Source organism: Photinus pyralis, unplaced genomic scaffold (genome assembly GCF_008802855.1).
Source record: "Photinus pyralis isolate 1611_PpyrPB1 unplaced genomic scaffold, Ppyr1.3 Ppyr1.4_LG8, whole genome shotgun sequence".
Taxonomy (NCBI): Eukaryota; Metazoa; Arthropoda; class Insecta; order Coleoptera; family Lampyridae; genus Photinus; species Photinus pyralis.
Genome location: NW_022170819.1, coordinates 17,379,610 through 17,399,083, shown reverse-complemented (window position 1 = coordinate 17,399,083; position 19,474 = coordinate 17,379,610). Strand labels below are relative to the sequence as shown.

The 19,474-nt window shown below is 35.9% G+C and overlaps 2 protein-coding genes across 6 annotated transcripts in view; one reads left to right on the top strand and one right to left on the bottom strand.

Annotated features, from left to right (window-relative positions):
- The window catches only part of LOC116177939 (autism susceptibility gene 2 protein homolog), a 391,669-nt gene that overhangs the window by 187,485 nt on the left and 184,710 nt on the right, over positions 1 to 19,474 (top strand). The gene's annotated exons all lie outside the window — the stretch shown is intronic.
- LOC116177946 (nose resistant to fluoxetine protein 6-like) lies at positions 434 to 2,315 on the bottom strand. Its single transcript, XM_031497147.1, has 6 exons — positions 2,112 to 2,315; positions 1,895 to 2,058; positions 1,381 to 1,550; positions 1,257 to 1,333; positions 1,015 to 1,205; positions 434 to 967 (listed from the first exon to the last, which is right to left on the bottom strand). The coding sequence occupies exons 1-6, from the start codon at positions 2,311 to 2,313 to the stop codon at positions 605 to 607; spliced, it is 1,167 nt and encodes a 388-aa protein (XP_031353007.1). The 5' UTR covers positions 2,314 to 2,315; the 3' UTR covers positions 434 to 604.

Below are 19,474 nucleotides of genomic sequence, written 5' to 3'. Positions count from 1 at the left end.
AACCGAAACCTGAAGTAGGTTAGTAGGGATTGCTGCACATGACGAATATATGGTTAACGGGGCACTGTTCTGCAATATTTTAGGGGAACAGGCCCCGTTAGGTATTCGTTCTGAGCAACCTCAACGCTCAACGTTTCTTTCAATGTGAATTAAATCACCTATTTACATGGCAACACATCATAACAAAAACAACATTGAAAATTGATGTTTCAACACGTTAAAGTTGAAATTTGAAAAATATTTCCAACCTGGAGGGAATTATTCCCGAAATGTGTGCCAAGTGTGGAAAACCGTTTCCTCATGAAAAATAACATTTCCATTAATTGTACATCGATATCGATGAAAATTTTATCCAACTTGCAGTATTGCTATTGCATGTGTCAACGTTATTTTTTCATACCATCATTTGTTGCTAACTTTTCGGGGCCCGCTTTGGTGTATATACAATGGTGATTCCAAAGAATAATTAATGTATATACTGGTTGGGGTTACGTTGCTGGAAATTCCCGTTGCTAACTTGATTCCAAACATTTTCTAATAAACGGCACAATTTTTGATACCGAGGTAGGAATGTCAATTTTGTTTTTTACAAGCATTCCTTAGGTTAAGGCGATCCTGTTAAACTACTTACTATGCCATCGGGGTGATCAAAGTTTTGAATATACAGCAAGGTTTTCCACCAGTTTCTCTCACAAGCGCCAGATGCTCGTCCAACGATTTCGGACCACAAGGGTCCGGATCCCATATGCTTCAATAAGAAGACATAAACAAGAATAATGACACCCAGCGTTGGTGTCAATCTAACGTATCTGTGAATGTAAAACGCCAATAGATTGAACTTCCCTAGCTTGCCTGTTTTTCTCATGAAAACATAGGACAAAGTCAATCCGCTCAACAAAAAGAAAGTATTGACCGAAGCCTCGGATCCAGTGGCCACTATACCCTGTGTAATATGCGTTGCGAAAAACTAAAATAAGAAAAAGGAATTTAGAAACCTTACTTATTAGAAATTACCTCCCCTTTGTAGTTATTCCTTTGTGGCAAAGTATAAGCAAGCATATGGTGATGCGCTACAATGACCCATATCATCGTTAACACCCGCATTCCACGTAAACAGGTGATCTCAGTTTCGTCTGTGGTTATATCAAAAAGCCTCTTGGCGTTTGTGTAACAGGAAAAGGAAACCAATAACCAATGCGAAGGCTCTAAAACAATCACGAATCGTTATGAACGTTAAAACTTCTTTAGTTACCAACCCTTGTTCAGATGTTGAATTACTATGTCATAAATCGTGGAGAATATTACCCATAAAATCCAGAGAGTAAAAAAAGTTCTACAAATATTTGTTTTCAACATTAATCGCATAGGAACCATACATACAAAACAATTTTGGTTCCAACGTCTAATTGGAAATGAGTTTTTTTAGTTTGACAAGAATCCTCCGATACGGATACCATTTTGCTCTTCTTATAATACTTTGCAAATTCTTTGCCCGTGCACGCACTTGGTATGCAGATACCAATGGTGATATCCTCAAAGGTAGGTCGATCCTAAAAGCTTAGTGCTAACAACTGATCATATTTACATTACAAACTGTGCTATTCATATTAGGGAAAAACTATCACATCTTTCTTGATAAGTATGTGGCATTCCAACCAGACATATTCACCTTCACGGATGGATCTAAAACGTCCGTATCATCCAACCACTAGGACAACTTCCTAACGTATTCCAATGAGAGTTGGTAGGACTAACATTCAGTGCATGAAGTTCTTAAGCATAACATAAAGAATAAAGCTATACAACTTCAAGTGACAGCAGGGTTGGTTGGTTTGGTATTTAGTATACACTCAAGTCGGCTAAATGGAGGACTAGACAAGAATCCGATACTTACCATACTCGGTTGCAAAAACGTAAACAGTTTACCAAGGCAGTATTTGCCGGAGATTACAGTTTCTGGTGGACCTCCAGCGATATTTATACACTGGTCAAAAGATCCCAGTGAGAAAGAGTTGCCGCCCACATTCGCCGTTGGATACTTTCCGGACGCGTCATGCACTAAAACCGTAGGTATATGATAATTGCCACTGGACAGGGCAGTAAGTACTTACTTTCTACTGCCCATCGCTTCATATCCAAGAGATCCGTGACATAGTTAGATAGCTGTTGCGAACAATTTTTGGAGAAACCTTCGAAAGTTAGTGTACTTAGTTGAGGGGAAAAATCGAACACTTCCAGTTTTTCTCTTGGTACAAGGGCTTCCACAAGATATAGATGTAGTAATAGGCAAGCAAAAACACGTGAAGTATGCATTGCGATCTCAAGTCGTTGTGAACAAAATTATCGAATTGCCTGTAATTGATATGTTTCTTTATCAATTAGTGTCAATACCTTGAAATTTAAGTGTTTACCGATTTAGTTTCGGGTGAACAACGTGAAATTCGTAAATTTCTCATTGTTTAAAGACAGATCTTTTGAATTTGCTTTTATTAATTAATATAATACGGATACATTTTAGACAATGCAAGAAATAAAATTTATTGTTATGTTCATAATAATTAATTCAGCCAACTTGAATATTGTAGTTGTAGTAATTGGACAGCATTGTAATCGTACGAAAAACACTTGAACCATTTCAGGATAATGGCAATGATAAATAATATGAAAACTTGTATTTTCAAAACTATGGGCTGTGGGATAACGTCACATACTATTCTTGGCATCATTTTTTTTGTAATGATTTAGAAGAAGGCCCACGTAGAGTACAGATCGGTACGTTTGTAAAGACAAACTGACCAAAGTAGGTAATAAAGAATTTCTAAAAATATCCTTAAACCCATGGAAAATATCTCAGGGGGAGCAAAGCTCATGTAATTTATTAAATTTATTACGGAAGCATAATATTTTACTACAGCAAGGGCTCACATTTGAGACGAATGGACATCATCCACGCTTATGGGATTGAAATAGCGACATGTGATGTTCGTAACAGTCCATATACACTGCTTAACCAACGGTAAATTTCCGTTACCGTTTCCCATTCTCAATTACGTTACAATAATTTCGCTTTTAACAAACGATATTATAGAAACCAATTTCCAAATAAAATTCAAAGGGCCGTAACTTTTGAACTAGTAGCCCAATCTCGGAACTGTTGGAAATTGTGGATTCTACAGGCCACATTCTATAAGAAAATTATTTTTCCGGGTCGATCTGAGACAAATTTTTGTTTTTTTTTGCCAAAAATGGACTGCACCAAAATTTCTCGGGAAAACACTTTTTCTTATTAATTTTGGTGCGTAGAATCCAAAACAATTCGTTCTTTTTCGATCAGACTTCTCAATCAAAAGTTATAGACTAGAAACCAAATTCGAAATAAAATTCAAAGGGCCGTAACTTTTGAACTAGTAGACCAATCTTGGAACTGTTTAAAATTATGGATTCTACAGGCCACATTCTATAAGAAAATTTTTTTTCCGGGTCGATCTGAGACAATTTTTTTTTGCTCCTCAAAAAAAGGCAGTGTATAACCTTCCTTTTTGCCAAAAATCGACTGCACCAAAATTTCTCGGGAAAACACTTTTTCTTATTAATTTTGGTGCGTAGAATCCAAAACAATTCGTACGTTTTCGATTAGACCTCTCAATAAAAAATTATGGACAAAAAACAAATTTCGAAAAAAAATTCAAAGGGCTGTAACTTTCATTCTAGTGGCCCAATCTTGGAACTGATTGAAATTGTGGATTCTTCAGGCCACCATTCTATAAGAAAATGTTTTTTCCCGGTCGACCTCAGACAATTTTTTTTCCGGCCTCAAAAAAAGGCAGTACTAAGTTATTCAAATATTTGAGAACAATTTAGAAATGTTTAGAGAAAGTTTCCATTGTCACAAAATCAAATATAAAAATCCGATACATCTGAATACCGAACTCGATAGTCTACGTAATTTAAAAACAATAGGGACCTTTCTTATATCCTTAAGACCATATGTACCAATTTTCAAAGCGATCGCACGTTTCTAAACAATTATGCACACGGACAAACGGATGGTCAAAAATGGATCTGTTCCAAAATCGCTAGGATTTATTTCAGAAAGGCGTACGTATCATGTGCACGACGTACGATCGCTTTGAAAACTGGTACACGTATTCTTAAGGATTAAACTGGTTTAAGAAAGGTCCTGGTAGGTACCTCCTATATAATAATAATAATACGCTTTTACTCCCCTTCAATTTGTATATAACAATAGAAATATAAAAAAGCTAACTCCATACAAAGTATAACTTTAAGTAGTATTAAGCATTTTATCTGGTATACTATTTTAAATTTTTAATGTATTTGAGTGACAAGTATTTGAATACTTTTTACTGTATTCGAATACTTTTCAAAGTATTCGAATACTTTGTATAGTATTCGAATACTTTTTGAAAGTATTCTGCCCAGCTCTGGGATCCGTTTAATGAAGGGGTTTCCACATCAAATAATCTTATCTTGGTAGTGCGGTTTCCCTCACTTTCGAAACATGGGGTAGGTTGCTTCAGTCTACCGGGGTCGGGGGGTGACTTTACACTCTAGCACAACTCATAGCTACGTGCTACGTTTCTGATGAGCGTTTCCAAGCAAAACTGTTTGCTACTCTTCCTCACTCAACCCACTATACAATCACAAACAGCCATGCCTTTACCTGGGATGCGAACCCAGGACCCTTGTAGCCAAAGTTAGAGCTTCTAACGTAAGTTCATCTGAGCTACGCAGGTTACTTACCTAATCGCCCTTAACACATGAAATTTTACGGTCTTTAAATACACATTGTAATTTTGAAATAATCAAAAGGTGTACATCCATTTTACTTAAATAAAATATACCCCTTTATGCTTAATACTCTGCTAGAACCCAAAACTCTTATAAAAGATATTTATCAAGCTTTGCCTTGGGATGCGTAATTCCTTACATATAAGGCTTGCTAGCCGAATTTAATTCAACTTGAGGAAGCCCTTCAGTGATTCTAACATATCTCGTATGGCAGCTATAAATACAAACTTTGAGTAAATATTACTCCGAAAATAATTTAGTTATTTGGACTCTAATTTTACTTTTCTTGAAGTTGTAATTGTATTTCTATAAAGTTTCAGTTTAAGGTGCTCCGAAGTTTGCGAGCTTGCAAAGCTTAACCTTAAAATCCGAAATAACTTTAACTGGAATGTCAGAAGTTTCTACGTCCCTTTTTTTCTTCTTATAGTAATCTTCTTGTACCCATATCACAAAACTTTCATTTCACTACATCGGACAGAAGCGCCGCGTGTTTTTGGGGATTATTCTGAAAGATACCCTTCTTTTAGAGATTAGTTTGTATATTATTCATATCATTTGAGAGAGGCCCGCTGACATTGCGATAAATCGACAGATTTAGGGTAGTTCAAGTAAAATTTACATAGTGTAAGTAAAGTTTATCAAAGGGAAATGGAATTGCGGTGGATGGTAGCAGGTGCGTGTAAAGGTGGAACTAATGGATGGTGCGAGGTTACCATTTGGCGCGCTGATCGTTTACGTCTTACTTCTGCTTCCTCTTCCGGTTTCGTTAATGGATGATCAAACTTGAATATTGAATTTGCCTTGTAACATACTAATAGTAGGTAGTAACCTAATCTGCAATCGATTTTTGCACTTAATTACAAAATGATAATTTCTCGCCCAATCCTCCACGGAAATTTAAATAAAAGAAACGACAAAGGGATGGAACTGAAAGCAGTCGATTACAAAAATAGCAGAAATGATTTTCCTACAAGAATGTTTAATTCCCGGCGTTCTGATTAAATTGTAATCGTTTCTTCAGTTCAACGAATAATTTATTAGACATTCATTCATCCCCAAAATTGTAAGGTAGAGTAATTTGTAAGTCATATCGTACTCAATATTTAATAATGTCTCCTACTGTTTCTGATTTCCATATTAAATAAGCTACAGAAGTTTCAACTTAAAAGATTCCATTTACCCCTTTAATAATTTCGACACGTTCTGAAAAGCCATTATTCATTGCTTTTCGTTTACCTTCAATTGTGCGTACACTTTAGAGGAGAAAGGCGGCTCAATATTTCTTTCGGGAAGTGAGCGCAGCCCGCTTTAAGTGCGAATTACCCGAAATGATAATTAATTAGTACATTAAGAATGGAAGGGAACTAATCTTATATGTCGCCTTATACTTTACCTGGTATGGTACTAATTCCATTTGTTGTTAATTGTCAGATTTGTACGAATAATATAATATTCAAATGAAGTATGCTATTTCCACAGCGTGACGCCTTTAACTTTAAACAAAACGGTAATTGGTATAATGATCTACGGTAACAGAATATAATTAGTAAAAGCCTTGCTATAATGTCTAATGCGTTTGAAACATTTGCGAATAATCTCGATTATATTCTGTCGAGTTGCGTTTATTACGTACGGCGCAGGTCATATTGGTTTTCTAATAAAATAATTGCGGAATGATGTACTGAGGTAAAATTTACTATTGCTCGTATTAATACCTAATATACTATTCCGGAAGAAGGACAGGAATGGTCAGTTGAAGTTTCCGGGGTCCTGAAATGCTCTTTTTACATTTGACTGATGCAGTAATTTAATCAAATCAAGCACTCCAACAGAAACGCAACTTTCTGTTCTGCTTCATAATTTTCAATTATGTCAGAGATTAAATACCAACAAAACTTGAATAGTTTGTTTTCATTCCCGTACGTATTAATTATTTTTGGTTCATGGTCACTGCATTAATTGTTTGAGATTCTCTGATGTTACTTTTTAACGGAAAGTGGCCTCACTTTGCTACGAACTTGGGGTAGTTCGCGTACAATTGGTAAACCCATTGTTAATTGGAATGGAAATCAACCGGCCAGATCGGCTTTATCGGGCTGGTAACGGCTAAACCTCCTTGGCCTTGCAGTTCCCACTCTCGCTTTAATTTAGCATAGGAAAAGACACCTGCTAATTATGGCTGAAATTCTAAAATATTAATTTGCCCTCTTCTTGTAAGTGACAAGACAATCTTTTGGGGAATCTCAGTATCTCTTTGAAATTACTGCTTTTTTTACATACATGTAAAAGCTCTTAACGACCCATGGCATCTCTTAGAAGCCCAAGTCTTGAAAATAAAGGCGTTTTAAAAACTGTAAAGCATTTAAAGCGCTCTGGTGACTCTTGGAGATCTCGTAAATGTTAAAGACCTTTAAAATCTGGTAGAGGTCCTTACGCAGCTACAATTACTACCAAAGATTCTTTGTGATAGTTATAAGTTTCGGCTTTCAAACACTCTAAGTCTCTTAAGAGCTGTTAAAAATGTTTGTCAAAGGTTCTTTAAGCATCTAAAGGCTTAGATCTGTAAATGACCTTAAAAGCTCCTCAAAAGTTTCGGAAGAGCTCTGTTTTCCTCTTCAAGAGAGAATAAAACAACGTTTTTCTGCGTTGATGTTTGTGACTCTTCAATGCTTTAAAAGGCCAATAATGTGAATCTCTAATTCCAAGTTCTCTTTTTGAATATTTACAGTACACTTTTATTTTCGTACACTGTATTTATTTAGTACACATAAGTACATTGTCCTGTTATTGGAAAATATTATTCTGTTGGAAAAAAAATGATTGTTATTATTATTAAGACTTTTTAAAGCCTTTTACAAACTTCTACAATGTAGTGTTTTAAAAATCAATAAGAATCTTCGAGAGCTTTACAAGCTTCCATTCGCTTTGAAAAATATATGACCTTAAATTCGTTTGTAGAATAGTAAACTACCTACAAGGGCGTTTTAAGAGTCCCCAAAACGTTTCTAAGAGCCCTTCAGAAGGATTCCTCTCCTGTCTGTAAAAGTTCAACATTTAAGGAGAGTATTAATTAAATACCTCTACGGCCTGGTAATGATTAACCTTGTAAAGAATATCTCTAAAAGTATTCAGAGGTGTCCAAAGGGCCTTTAAAACTTTTAATAAATATTCAGCCTACATTCTTGAACCTCTTAAGAGTCTCAAGAGCCAACTTATGGGGTTTTTTTATGCCTATGACGTGGGAGTTGTAAAAACCTTTTATGTTGTTTAAAACAGTTTAGGGCGTTTATCAGTCTTTGACAATGAGTATTTAAGAGATTTTAACCGTCTTTATAATAATGTATTTAATCTTTAAAAGCCTAGTGTCCTTGAGTACTTTTACGGGTCAATGTGATTCTCCAGGTCTTTTGCAAACTTTAATATTCTTTAAAATACTATAACCCCCCAAGGTATTTTAAAACTTTTAAGGGACTTTACAGCATTTAAAAGATTTTAGACATACTAGGTTTTTTAAAATAACTGGATTGTACAACTCTAATATTAAACACGGATTCTGTGATGTTTTGTGACTTATAAGGCATACATTGAAGAACCTTTAAACTGTTATGCTCCATTTAAAGCTTTTTATAGGCGGTTGGGGCTTTTAGAAGTTGTTTGCACCCATATGACCCTTAAAACACCTTTAAGCACCCCTAAAGCTTGTAAAGTGTTTTAAATTATTCACATCAAATACTTTTAAAGATTGTTAAAGGTCCTTACAGAACCATAAAATGCCGTGGAGGTGACTCTAGGATAACATAACATTTGGTAAATTTGGTGAATAAAGATCCAATAAAGCTTTTAAACGGTTTCAGAGCCTGTAAAAGTATCTTATAGACCTATAAAATCTCTAAGAAATTATTCAAGGCTCTAGCGTCCACGAAGACTCCAAAAAAAGTTCAGTAGGTCTCTCGAAAGCTTTAACGTCTGAGCTTTCGAGCTCCTCTTAGTGTAGGAGGTGCTAAATTCTCAATGTCAACTAATAAAGTACATCGTATGCAGTTAAATTTTATTTAAGAAAGACATTTATTCAATACCAGTATGGGTTTTAATCCAAGCGCCATAACCCGAAGTACGAGAATATCCAGAAGGATTACCAGAAGCGCATCCCGCAACGTGCACAAAACTTACGACGCCAATATGAACCGCTGTGCCATTAGCGTCAATTTGAATCAATGGGCCGCCACTGTCACCCTGTAAAAATGAGATTAAGGACTGTCAAACCATTTCAACTGGTGAGACTTACATTGCAGGTGCTTTTTGCGTCTTCCCCTGTACAACAAACGACTTCATCAATTACTGCAGATCCGTAGATGGCTCGGCAAGCTTTGTTGGGAATTGTTGTTAGATGTACAAAATTCAGTGACGAAGAGACCGAGGTGGATGCTAAAAGAATATTGGAAAATTGTGGTTTTGCAATTTGGTAATTACAAACCATCAGAAGTTTTCCCCCATCCGCTAACGGTGACTTTACTGTGATCGGCGACGTAGTCCTTACCGAGGCGTATTGGTCTAATGGTATCTACAAACAAAGCGCTAAGCACACAATCTTTGGAGGGGTTTTCATTCAACATACCGGTAAATTCAACCTTCTTTTGAAGATTAATTAAACCGACGTCGTTGTTGAGGGTGTACGGGTTGTACGATTCATGGGGGAACCCTTTGTCAGTTACTATCTTGACAGTGTGCCCACTAGAGCTCAAGCTGCCCAAACCAATCTCGAAGGAATACGCACTGAAGTAGCAGAACCGTGAGGTGAGGGTTGCACAGTTTCGTTTGCACTTACCCTTGGACACAATGTGCCGCTGTCAAAACCCAACTGTCTGAAATGAGGGAGCCTCCACAGAAGCTGGTGCCGTAGTTCGTTTTGAATCGATTTGACACCTGCCATGGGAATTGTCCTTCCACCGCAGGAACGCCGTTTATAATACGCGGCCCTAGATTTAATGTAAGCTTTGATAGACTATGTAAATTTTAGTACTTACTCTCAACGTCTTTGTTAAAAGCAATTGCTGGAGACTAAAAGTGGATGTTAAACGGTGCCTTGAACATAATTGTATACTCACCGATGGAGATGCGACACTGCAACCAACAAATAGAGCTAGGATTAAGAACTTCATCTTGATTACTACTGACTGGAATTGGATTTTGGTCGCTTTTATACCGTTTGAAATGGCACTTGTTAGGAAAAGAGCTAATCTAATCGATGTTTTTGCACGTTTAGAATGTATGTGTTTAAAGGATAAAAATGCAAATAGGTAGGTACTAAAAAAGATGAGTGCTGTGATGACGAATAAAAATGTTAAGTAGAAGCGTACTTAAATGCCGATGCAATGTCGTTGCTTCAGTACGTCAAGCATTTTAATGATTTTACTAATATTGTAAACGATCTACCTGCCATACTGCCAGATTGATACGTGTATTCGAAAATTACCATCAAGGAACGAATGTAAAATGCCATACCACAAGGGGCTTTGATATTTTTTAAATTTTTGTTAGCATTTAAGGTCCATTCATTCATTCTACAAATAGAACAAAACGATAATTCTACTCAATATTATCTAAAAAGTGTAGGGTATACATATACTTGAGCCTTGCCTTGTCATTGAGATCAGTATCATTTCAAACATTTTTAATAATTATAATCCATGATAGTTGAGTAGCCTCTTATTCGACAGTACATATTGTCGTATTGGATGCTCTTCGTTATAATTTGGACCCTTACGTCTCAAATACATTTTCACTCAGAAAACTATAAGTAATTTTAAACTTTAAACTTTAAATATCGTCACTTTCGATGTCATTAAAGGCCGAATATTAATAAAAATTTGCCTAGTTGCATGCTACCATCGCCTAATGTATAGAATTCCAAAAGTTTCGAACCACAGTAGAAGGACTAGAATTCTGTTTTTTTGTTTAGAAGCGTGTATCGGGTATGACAATTCGATTTCCCTCAATTGGACCTATCTTCCAAACAAACAGCTCTTGAACTTTAAGCTCAAAGTTTAAGCGTACCTACGGAAAAGTTCCACTTGTTTTTTGAGAGGTTCATTCTTATAATCAGACAAACTGAAGTAGCATAAAGGAAAAAGTCATTCCACGAGCATTCATTTCATTCATGTTATTTCTCTCTTAGCCACTACACGCACTTCCATCACTTTACCCGCCCTTTCTCTTTTAATGTGTTTACCATAGTAGCCTAGAAGGAACCGTGCGGTTAATTCCGTTGTGACAAGGTGCTCTGGTAAACGGCGTTATCCGTTTACATTCGAATTAGTACCCACTTTTAAAGCGGAATGTAACCCTCACCAACCTTTTCACTTGAGAAACAAAAAGCTCTCAAATTTTGTGCGTCAATTTTAGGGGATTACAATTCAATGTGCATGTATTCAACATCAACACTTCCACAACTCCAGATGCACTTGTGCTTCTTTTGTGCTGATTTATGCGCCAATTAAAAGGAAACGCAAATTCTTTGAAATTTGTGGCCGTAGTTCTCACACGAATATTTTGGACATTTATTTGGATAAAAACGTTTGCCTCGGTTCCCTTTTCCACCCACTTTGTTTTTATATACTCATACGTTACACCATCCGCAATTAATGGGTTTTACCGTGTGCGGGACCTCCACCATATCCCGTCGGACAGACAGACGGACGGACAAAACCCAAACAATAGAACATTTTTTTAATTCTTAAAAAAGTGCGCTTTAAAGTATAGCCACGGAATGTGAAAGGGTGAAGAAAAAAGCAAACTTAAAAAATTTTTAAAAAACCACTTGTGTACCTCGTACACGTTAATGACTTTGCTATCAGGTAGCTGCGTTGCAGGATAGTGAAGAAAGACATAGAGCAGAACATTTGAGAAGCTGTTCCAGTGTTAGATTAAAGCTTGCAACGCCAAATCGAAATTCTTGTAATTATCACAGGGTTAAAGACGCAAGAACACCTTTAATTAGTCAAAAAAGTTGTTTGGAATGTCTCAACACCTGAACAAAATTAGATGTGTGAAAAAATATAGCAAATATGCTCCTGGGTATGGCTATAACTTGGCATTGCGTATTAAATGGCTAAATCCATGCTCACTTTTAATTTCATGCAGTAGTTATCAAACTGTCCGAGACCGCACAATAAACTGTACATATGGAGGCGAAGTCAGGAACCGTTTCTCACTGCATACAATTTAAATTGGAAACTGAAAACGGTAATTTAGTCTAGTGGTCTTCAATGGACCAAATGGCACTTGTAGAATAAAAACTCAACAATGCATACAGCTCATAAAATAGCCGAAGGCACGTACAGATGTGGATACGTACGGACAGATATATTTTGTTGTAAAATGTCCATGACCATCTCACTTTGTTTATAAAATTTCGTACCACTTTACGGTACAAATAAAACAAGTTAAAAAGTCCTTATGCAAACATAAATGACGAGAGCGTATTTTCCTCCTAATAGTTAATGCTGTCCCATTCTCTTCATGAAACGCTTGTAATTGCTTTCGTAAATAGCATTGACATTTTATTGAATACCTTCATAAATAAAACATACCACGCGTTAACAGTAATTTTGAAACCGGTATTAGTTTTAGTTTTATTCAAGGTGCCTACATACGATATTTCGTTTAACTGCTTTCATAAATAAGAAAGTTGCCATTGCGCATGCGCAAAACTAAATTTTGCCACTGGTCTTAGATTTGTCTTTATTCCAAATGCCTATGTATAAAATTTCATTTAAATCCCTCCATAAATAAGAAAGTTGGCATTGCGCATGAGCAAAACAACATTTTGAAAACGTCGTTAATTTTACTTATATTCGTAGTGTTTACATATAAAGTTTCATTTAAATATCTTCATAAATCAAAAAGTTAGCAGTGCACATACGTTAAACCAAATTTTTGACACTGCGCATGCGCAAAACCAAAAAATAGGGGTATGCACGGAATCGTTCGACCAAGCCCTTTCAAATGAGCCCTATATCGACAAAATCCGTTCAGTGGTTTAGAAGGAGTACTTGTGACGGACGGACGGACGGACGGACGGACGCACGCACGGACGGACGTCAAAGTGCAGCCAATAGCGATTTTTCACTTTGAGGAAAATACGCTAAAAAGTTAGCATCGCACATGAGTTAAACCAAATTTTTCACACTGCGCATGCGCAAAACCAAAAAATATGTGTGTGCACGGAATCCTTGGACCAAGCCCTTTCAAATGAGTCCCATATCGCCAAAATCGGTTCAGTGGTTTAGAACGAGTACGTGTGACGGACAGACGGACGGATGGACATGAAAGTGCAGTCAATATCGATTTTTCACTTTTAGGAAAATACGCTAACAAAGGCAAGGTAAATGAAGGGACAGAGTTTTTTGTTTGTATAATGCCCAATTAGGAAAGTTTATCTAATTTCAGATCATCCTAGTAGTTTCAGGTTATTGGAAAGTGCTCCACTAAAAAGTAACAGTTACCTTTACCATTGGGAAAAATGCGATAAAAAATCAAAATCGTATAACTCAAAAGTTTTGAACCCAACTGTACTTAGAACGCATACTTTACGAAATTTCTGAATAAATTTTGCTTTTAACTGGCGACTATAGATAAGAGCGTCTGCGCGAAATTAACCTCTATCAAAGAACGCCGGTAAGTTGCTTATCCTCTGCGTCATCACCTATCCTTCCACCTCATTATAATTCCCGAATGCCATTTGTGCGCGATATTTCAAACAGTTTGTTAGTGCAGTGAAGTGTATCGTGTTTTTCCAATGGTAATGGACAATGGATCCTCCCTTGGAGAGAATGAATTAATTAAGGCTAAGGGTGAGTTACTTTATTTGTATTAAAGTACAACGTAAAAGCCAAGGGTAACAGGCCTACGTATGGGTAGGTCAAAGAATATTCCTATTACTAAAACAAAAATTCAAAAAAGGTTTTCCCATTTAATTATGTAGTAGATTTTAGTCGGTGTTTTTGGTCAACAATGTCAAAAAATCAGCAAACTAAATTGTGGCCACATATAAGGTGACGTCACTTCATGTCCAAAAAAGTAATTATAGATCATACAAACAAATCAGGATCCATCGTAATTATAACGTTCTTAATTAAAACTTCTTATTATTATCCAAATATTAAATTAGAAATAGAAACACAATTGTTACCTGCCGCATATGTTTAGAGATAACGCGCCACGTCATCAAACACCTGTGGCCGTTGGAGTGAAGTTCTGAAAACAAATGGAATGCGTGTTTATTACGACAATCAAACGTAAAATGAATTACTTTTTTACATTTTTGAGTTAGTTATTCGTTTTTGTACATAAATGTGGTGTCTTTTAGCGCATTCAAAAAATGCGGCAAATAGGCAAAATTTCCATTGCGTTATGCGTACAATTTTTAACGCCAAAAGGTGGAAATTAACCTCCAACTTTAAATTTAATTTATTTCTTTGTACGCATTTCAATACCAAACACGTAAAAAATTAGTGAAAAGGAGTTGGCATAAAGGAAATTTGTTTTCTTCAATATTTAAAGCGGCAGTAGTATACTAAGCAAAATTAATTCAAAGGTAACAGCACATGTGAAACTTATCGGCTCATGGATGGACGGAAATGCGAGTCCATTTTACAATAAAGCATAACTCATAATATGGCAGTGTTTAATGTAATGAGTGTACAATGTACGTACATTCAGGTAACCTTTCATCGGAATTAGTTTTACATTAAAAAGCGGCTTTTTTCGAATGTGAGAGATGAGAAAATTTCTCTAACAGTTTACCAGAAATTGTTATCAAATCCAAGGGAGAAAAGGCGCCTGAATGATTTGTAGCAAACCAAAAAATTTCTAGTCTGCCTATACCTTTTTCTCCCGTGACGTTACCTGCTGGAAAATGCAACTAATTTATCGAGGTCTCTTTCTAATGTGTAGAAAACAAGAAAATTCGTCTGTCTGTCAGCAACTCTCCGTCCTTCAGATGACTTCCGTAATGGAATTTGCAGTTCATTCAAAATATAAAAAAAATTTTCTTCCTCCGTCATCGTCTAAATCCAATTACTAATTTAAAATAAAAAGAAAAACTTTTTTCAAATAAGCAGCAAACCAGAAAGATTCACCCTCCCGTCTGTACCTTCTTATGAGAGATTCACCTAACCATTTTCTGGAATATGCAATTAAATAAAAAAAAGTGTTGTAGAAAACTAAAAAAATTCTTGTCTGACCTAACTGTTCACTGGAGTAATAAAAAATCAAAGAAGTGCTTTTTTGTAATGTCTAGCAAGAGAGAAAGAGCTTTGGTCTGTCAACTCCTCTGTCTGCCCTTGCCTTCAAATACATAGTTCTTTTACTAAGAAATGTATTTCACTCCAAATCTTAAACATGTCGAAGAATGTGTGTACCAAGTTTAGTTTCAATCGGTTCGGTAGCAAATGAGAGTACAGACAGACAGACGGATATACCGAACACCGATAGACAGACCGACATAATCGATATTCTGTTTGATTCAGATTCCTGGTGTTAGAAAACGTATTTCCGTCAAAACAGTGGGGGGGGGGGCACTCTTTGCCCCAATGCAATACCTTCATTACTAACGTCTGGTTGGTAAAAAGGAGAAAAAGAGAAAGATGTAACTTAAACTCTCTTATCCTCAAGCTGGAAAGCATTATTAATTTAATATTTTCAAAATAATTTTGTTTTGTATAAGGCAGTGTCAAAACCACATTTCTGACCCTCCAATTCTCCACAAGCCAATGTTTTGGGATATTTTCTTACAGGAAGTGCAATACATTTGCCCTTTCGGGCCTGCATCCAGTAAATCTATCCCTATATTGACCTAAATTATTTATTATAAAGTCCTCAGAAATTAATGAAACTTCCGGCCCCGTATCTACTAAAGCTATTCCCGCTTTCCCCAAAAATGTTGCTAATAAAGTCGTCCCATTTGCTCCTAGATCTACTCGGTCTGTCGGTTTTCCGATCTGTCGGTCTATCGGTCTGTCCGTCTGTCGTAGTGTGCTCCTATTTCCGACTAAACGGCTGAAGCGATTGGAACCAAATTTGGTACACATATTCTTAAACATAAAAGGAAGAGCTCAGCAGAATATGCAATTCATAGAACCAAATTTGGCACATATGTTCTATAGGCACTTTACTTTGAACTCAACTGCATTTAGTCATTATAGCGTGCGGGTGGTACCTGTGCTGACCACAGCAAATTTTTATGATAAAGGGATTAAAAATTAATTAGGTACCCTTCCACTACTGTTCCCAATAAAGCTATCCCTATTTTTCCCTAAGCTCTTTATGAAAAGGGTACTCAGAAATTAATGAAACTTCTTCCTCTATATCTACTAAATCTGTGCAACCTTTCACCTACATTCTTTAAACAAAAATAATTTATAAACATCGCTTTTACGATAAAATCCTCCTAAAAGTTAAAGTTTTGCTCCTGTAGGGCTTCTCTAGCTTTTTCCTATACATTTTTATATTAATAAATAAATAAGGGATCGGAAACTAATGAAACTTTTATTCCTGCATCCATTTGAGGTCCCCTTATTTTTCCCTTAACACTTTACAATAAAGTCCCCAGAAACGAATGAAACTTCCTTTCCTGTTTGTACTAGTAATGTTCATACTTTTCTTCCATACTTCCTATAATAGTCTTTGGGACTTTATGAAACTCTTGTATAGATAGCACTGCTTTGCTTTACATTTTCTATAATAAGATCATCAGAATCAGATTTCTCGATTCTGTATTCACTAAAACCATCCCTACTCTTCTCCTAAACGGTTTATAATGAAGTCCTCGGATGTTCATGAAACCTCCGCCCCTGTACCTACCTCTTTTCCCTTAAATTTTTATTCCTGACCTGACAAACTATTGAAAATCCGTTTCTACTTTTTCCTTACATATTATTATAACAATGTAATCCGAAAAGAACCCCCTAAGCAGGCCCTACCTTTGCCCCAAATTCTTTAGAACAAAATCCTCGGAAATTTCTAAAAACTCAGTTTCTGTATCCACTAAAGCTGTCCCCTATACCTTTTATTATAAAGTCCTCAAAATTTAATTCCTGTAAGTCATGTGCTATACTTTTAGTCCTAAAGCCAAACCCTTTATAACAAAATCCTCAGAAATTAATAATGCTTTTTATATGTGTGCACTAGAGCTGTACGACCTACCATTTTTTTTATTAGATAGTAACTGAAACTTCCGCTGTGTCCCAATCCCAATCCTCAAAATTAAGGTAAACTTCTGCTTCTGTATCCTCTAAACTCCAGGGATATCATTACTTCTCACAAACATTCTGTGTATCCGGTTAATCTTACTTTTACCCTTTACAATAAAGATCCGAGAAACGAATGAAACTTCCGCCCCTGTATTCACTAAAGCCATTCCTAGGGAATTATCAAACTTTCGCTCTTTTGCCCACTATTTCAAATTGCAATTTCCGAAAACTTTCAAACCGTAGACATGAGTGCCCAAATGCCCGAAGGCAATTTCACAAGCTAAATTCGGCATGACAGCATGAGGAAAGTGGTATTTTCCATTATTTAGAAATTCCCCTAGTAGAATTTTCAACTAATCTGATCCTTATTAATTGGGCAGTATTTACAAAATAATGCCATGACATTAGTTGCACCATGTCTAAATTGAATTATTATAATAAGGTCCTTAGAAATTAATGAATATGAAATATAATCCTCAGGAAGGAATAAACTTCCACACTTGTACCCTTTTCCACAATTTTTTTCAAGACGAAATCCTCTGATAGGAAATTTCTTATCCTGTATTTGTAAAACATGTCATTACTTTTCTCCTACATCTTCGTAATAATTTCATCAGGAATTAATCTGCTCAATTAGGAAATGTTTACCAAAATTTCATGTCAATTAAAGTTTATAAATAGTCAAAAGTAGTCAAAGTCGAGGGTTGGAAAAGTGGAATTATTTTTCGTGCAGGTTTGTATTTTTTTAATGTAGATTGTGCCAAAATATCAGGTTATTTCAGTACACCAGTGAAAATTAATTTGAGTAAGAGTACTACTGATGGGCAAGAAGTTCATAAATGCTACCTTTTCCATTTTTGGCAAAATGCGTTAAAATTAATTAAGTTTTGAACCCAACTGTACCTACCTTTCACGCATGGTTTACAAAATTTGTGAATAAATTTTAGACAACCGAAAATGGCACTTGTAGAATAAAAACGCAACTCAAAAAATAGCCGAAGGCGCGTACCGATATGGAGACGTACGGACAGATATATTTTTTTCGTAAAATGTCCATGATCATCTATCTTTGTTGATAAAATTTCGTACCGCTTTACCGTACAAATAAAACAAAGGCAAGGTGCATGAGGGGACAGAGTTTTTTGTTTGTATAATGCCCAATTAGGAAACATTTACCTAATTTCAGATCATCTTAGTAAAGTTTCAGGTGATTGGAGAGTGCTTCATTAAAAAGTAATGTTAGTATCGTTGGTACTGATGGGAAAAATGTCCACAACCGTTACCTTTACCATTTGGAAAAATGCGATACAAAATCAAAATCGAATAGCTCAAAAGTTTTGAACCCAACTGTACTTAGAACGCGTACTTTACGAAATTTGTGGATAAATTTTGCTTTTAACTGGCGACCATAGATAAGAACGTCTGCGCGAAATTAACCTCTATCAAAGAACGCCGGTAAGTGGCTTATGCTCTACGTCATCGCCTATCCTTCCACCTCACGATTACCGATTGCCATTTGTGCGCGATAGTTCAAACAGTTTGTTAGTGCAGTGAAGTGTATCGTGTTTTCCAATGGTAATGGGCAATGGTTCCTCCCTTGGAGAGAATGAATTAATTAAGGCTAGGGTGAGTTGCTTTATTTGTATTAAAGTACAACGTAAAAGCCAAGGGTAACAGGCCTTCGTATGGGTAGGCCAAAGAATATTCCTATTACTAAAACAAAAATTCAAAAAAGGTTTTCCCATTTACATAATATGTAGTAGATTTTAGTCGGTGTTTTTGGTCAACAATGTCAAAAAATTACCATCTTCCAAACTAAATTGTGGCCACATATAAGGTGACGTCACTTCATGTCCAAAAAAGTAATTATGGATCATACAAACAAATCAGGATCCATCGTAATTATAAAGTTGCTTCTCAAACTTCTTATTATTATCCAAATATTAAATTAGAAATAGAAACACAATTTGTTACCTGCCGCATGTGGTTAGAGATAACGCGCCACGTCGTCAAACACCTGTGGCCGTTGAAGTGAAGATCAGAAAACAAATGGAATGCGTGTTTATTATGACAATCAAACGTAAAATGAATTATTTTTTTTACACTTTTGAGTTAATTATTCGTTTTTGTACTTAAATGCGATGTATTTTAGGGCATTCAAAAACTGCGGCAAATAGGCAAAAATTCCATTGCGTTATGCGTACAATTTCTATCGTCAAAAGGTGGAAATTAACTTCCAAATTAGAAATTTAAATAATTTCTTTCCATAAAGCATACACTCATATTTTATGGAAGTTTTTAATGTAATGAGTGGTTGAATAAACCGATACAACGAAATATCGAAGGATCCTCAGTATTACAATCACTTTTAACGACAATTTATTTTAATCTTACAAAATACATTTTATAGT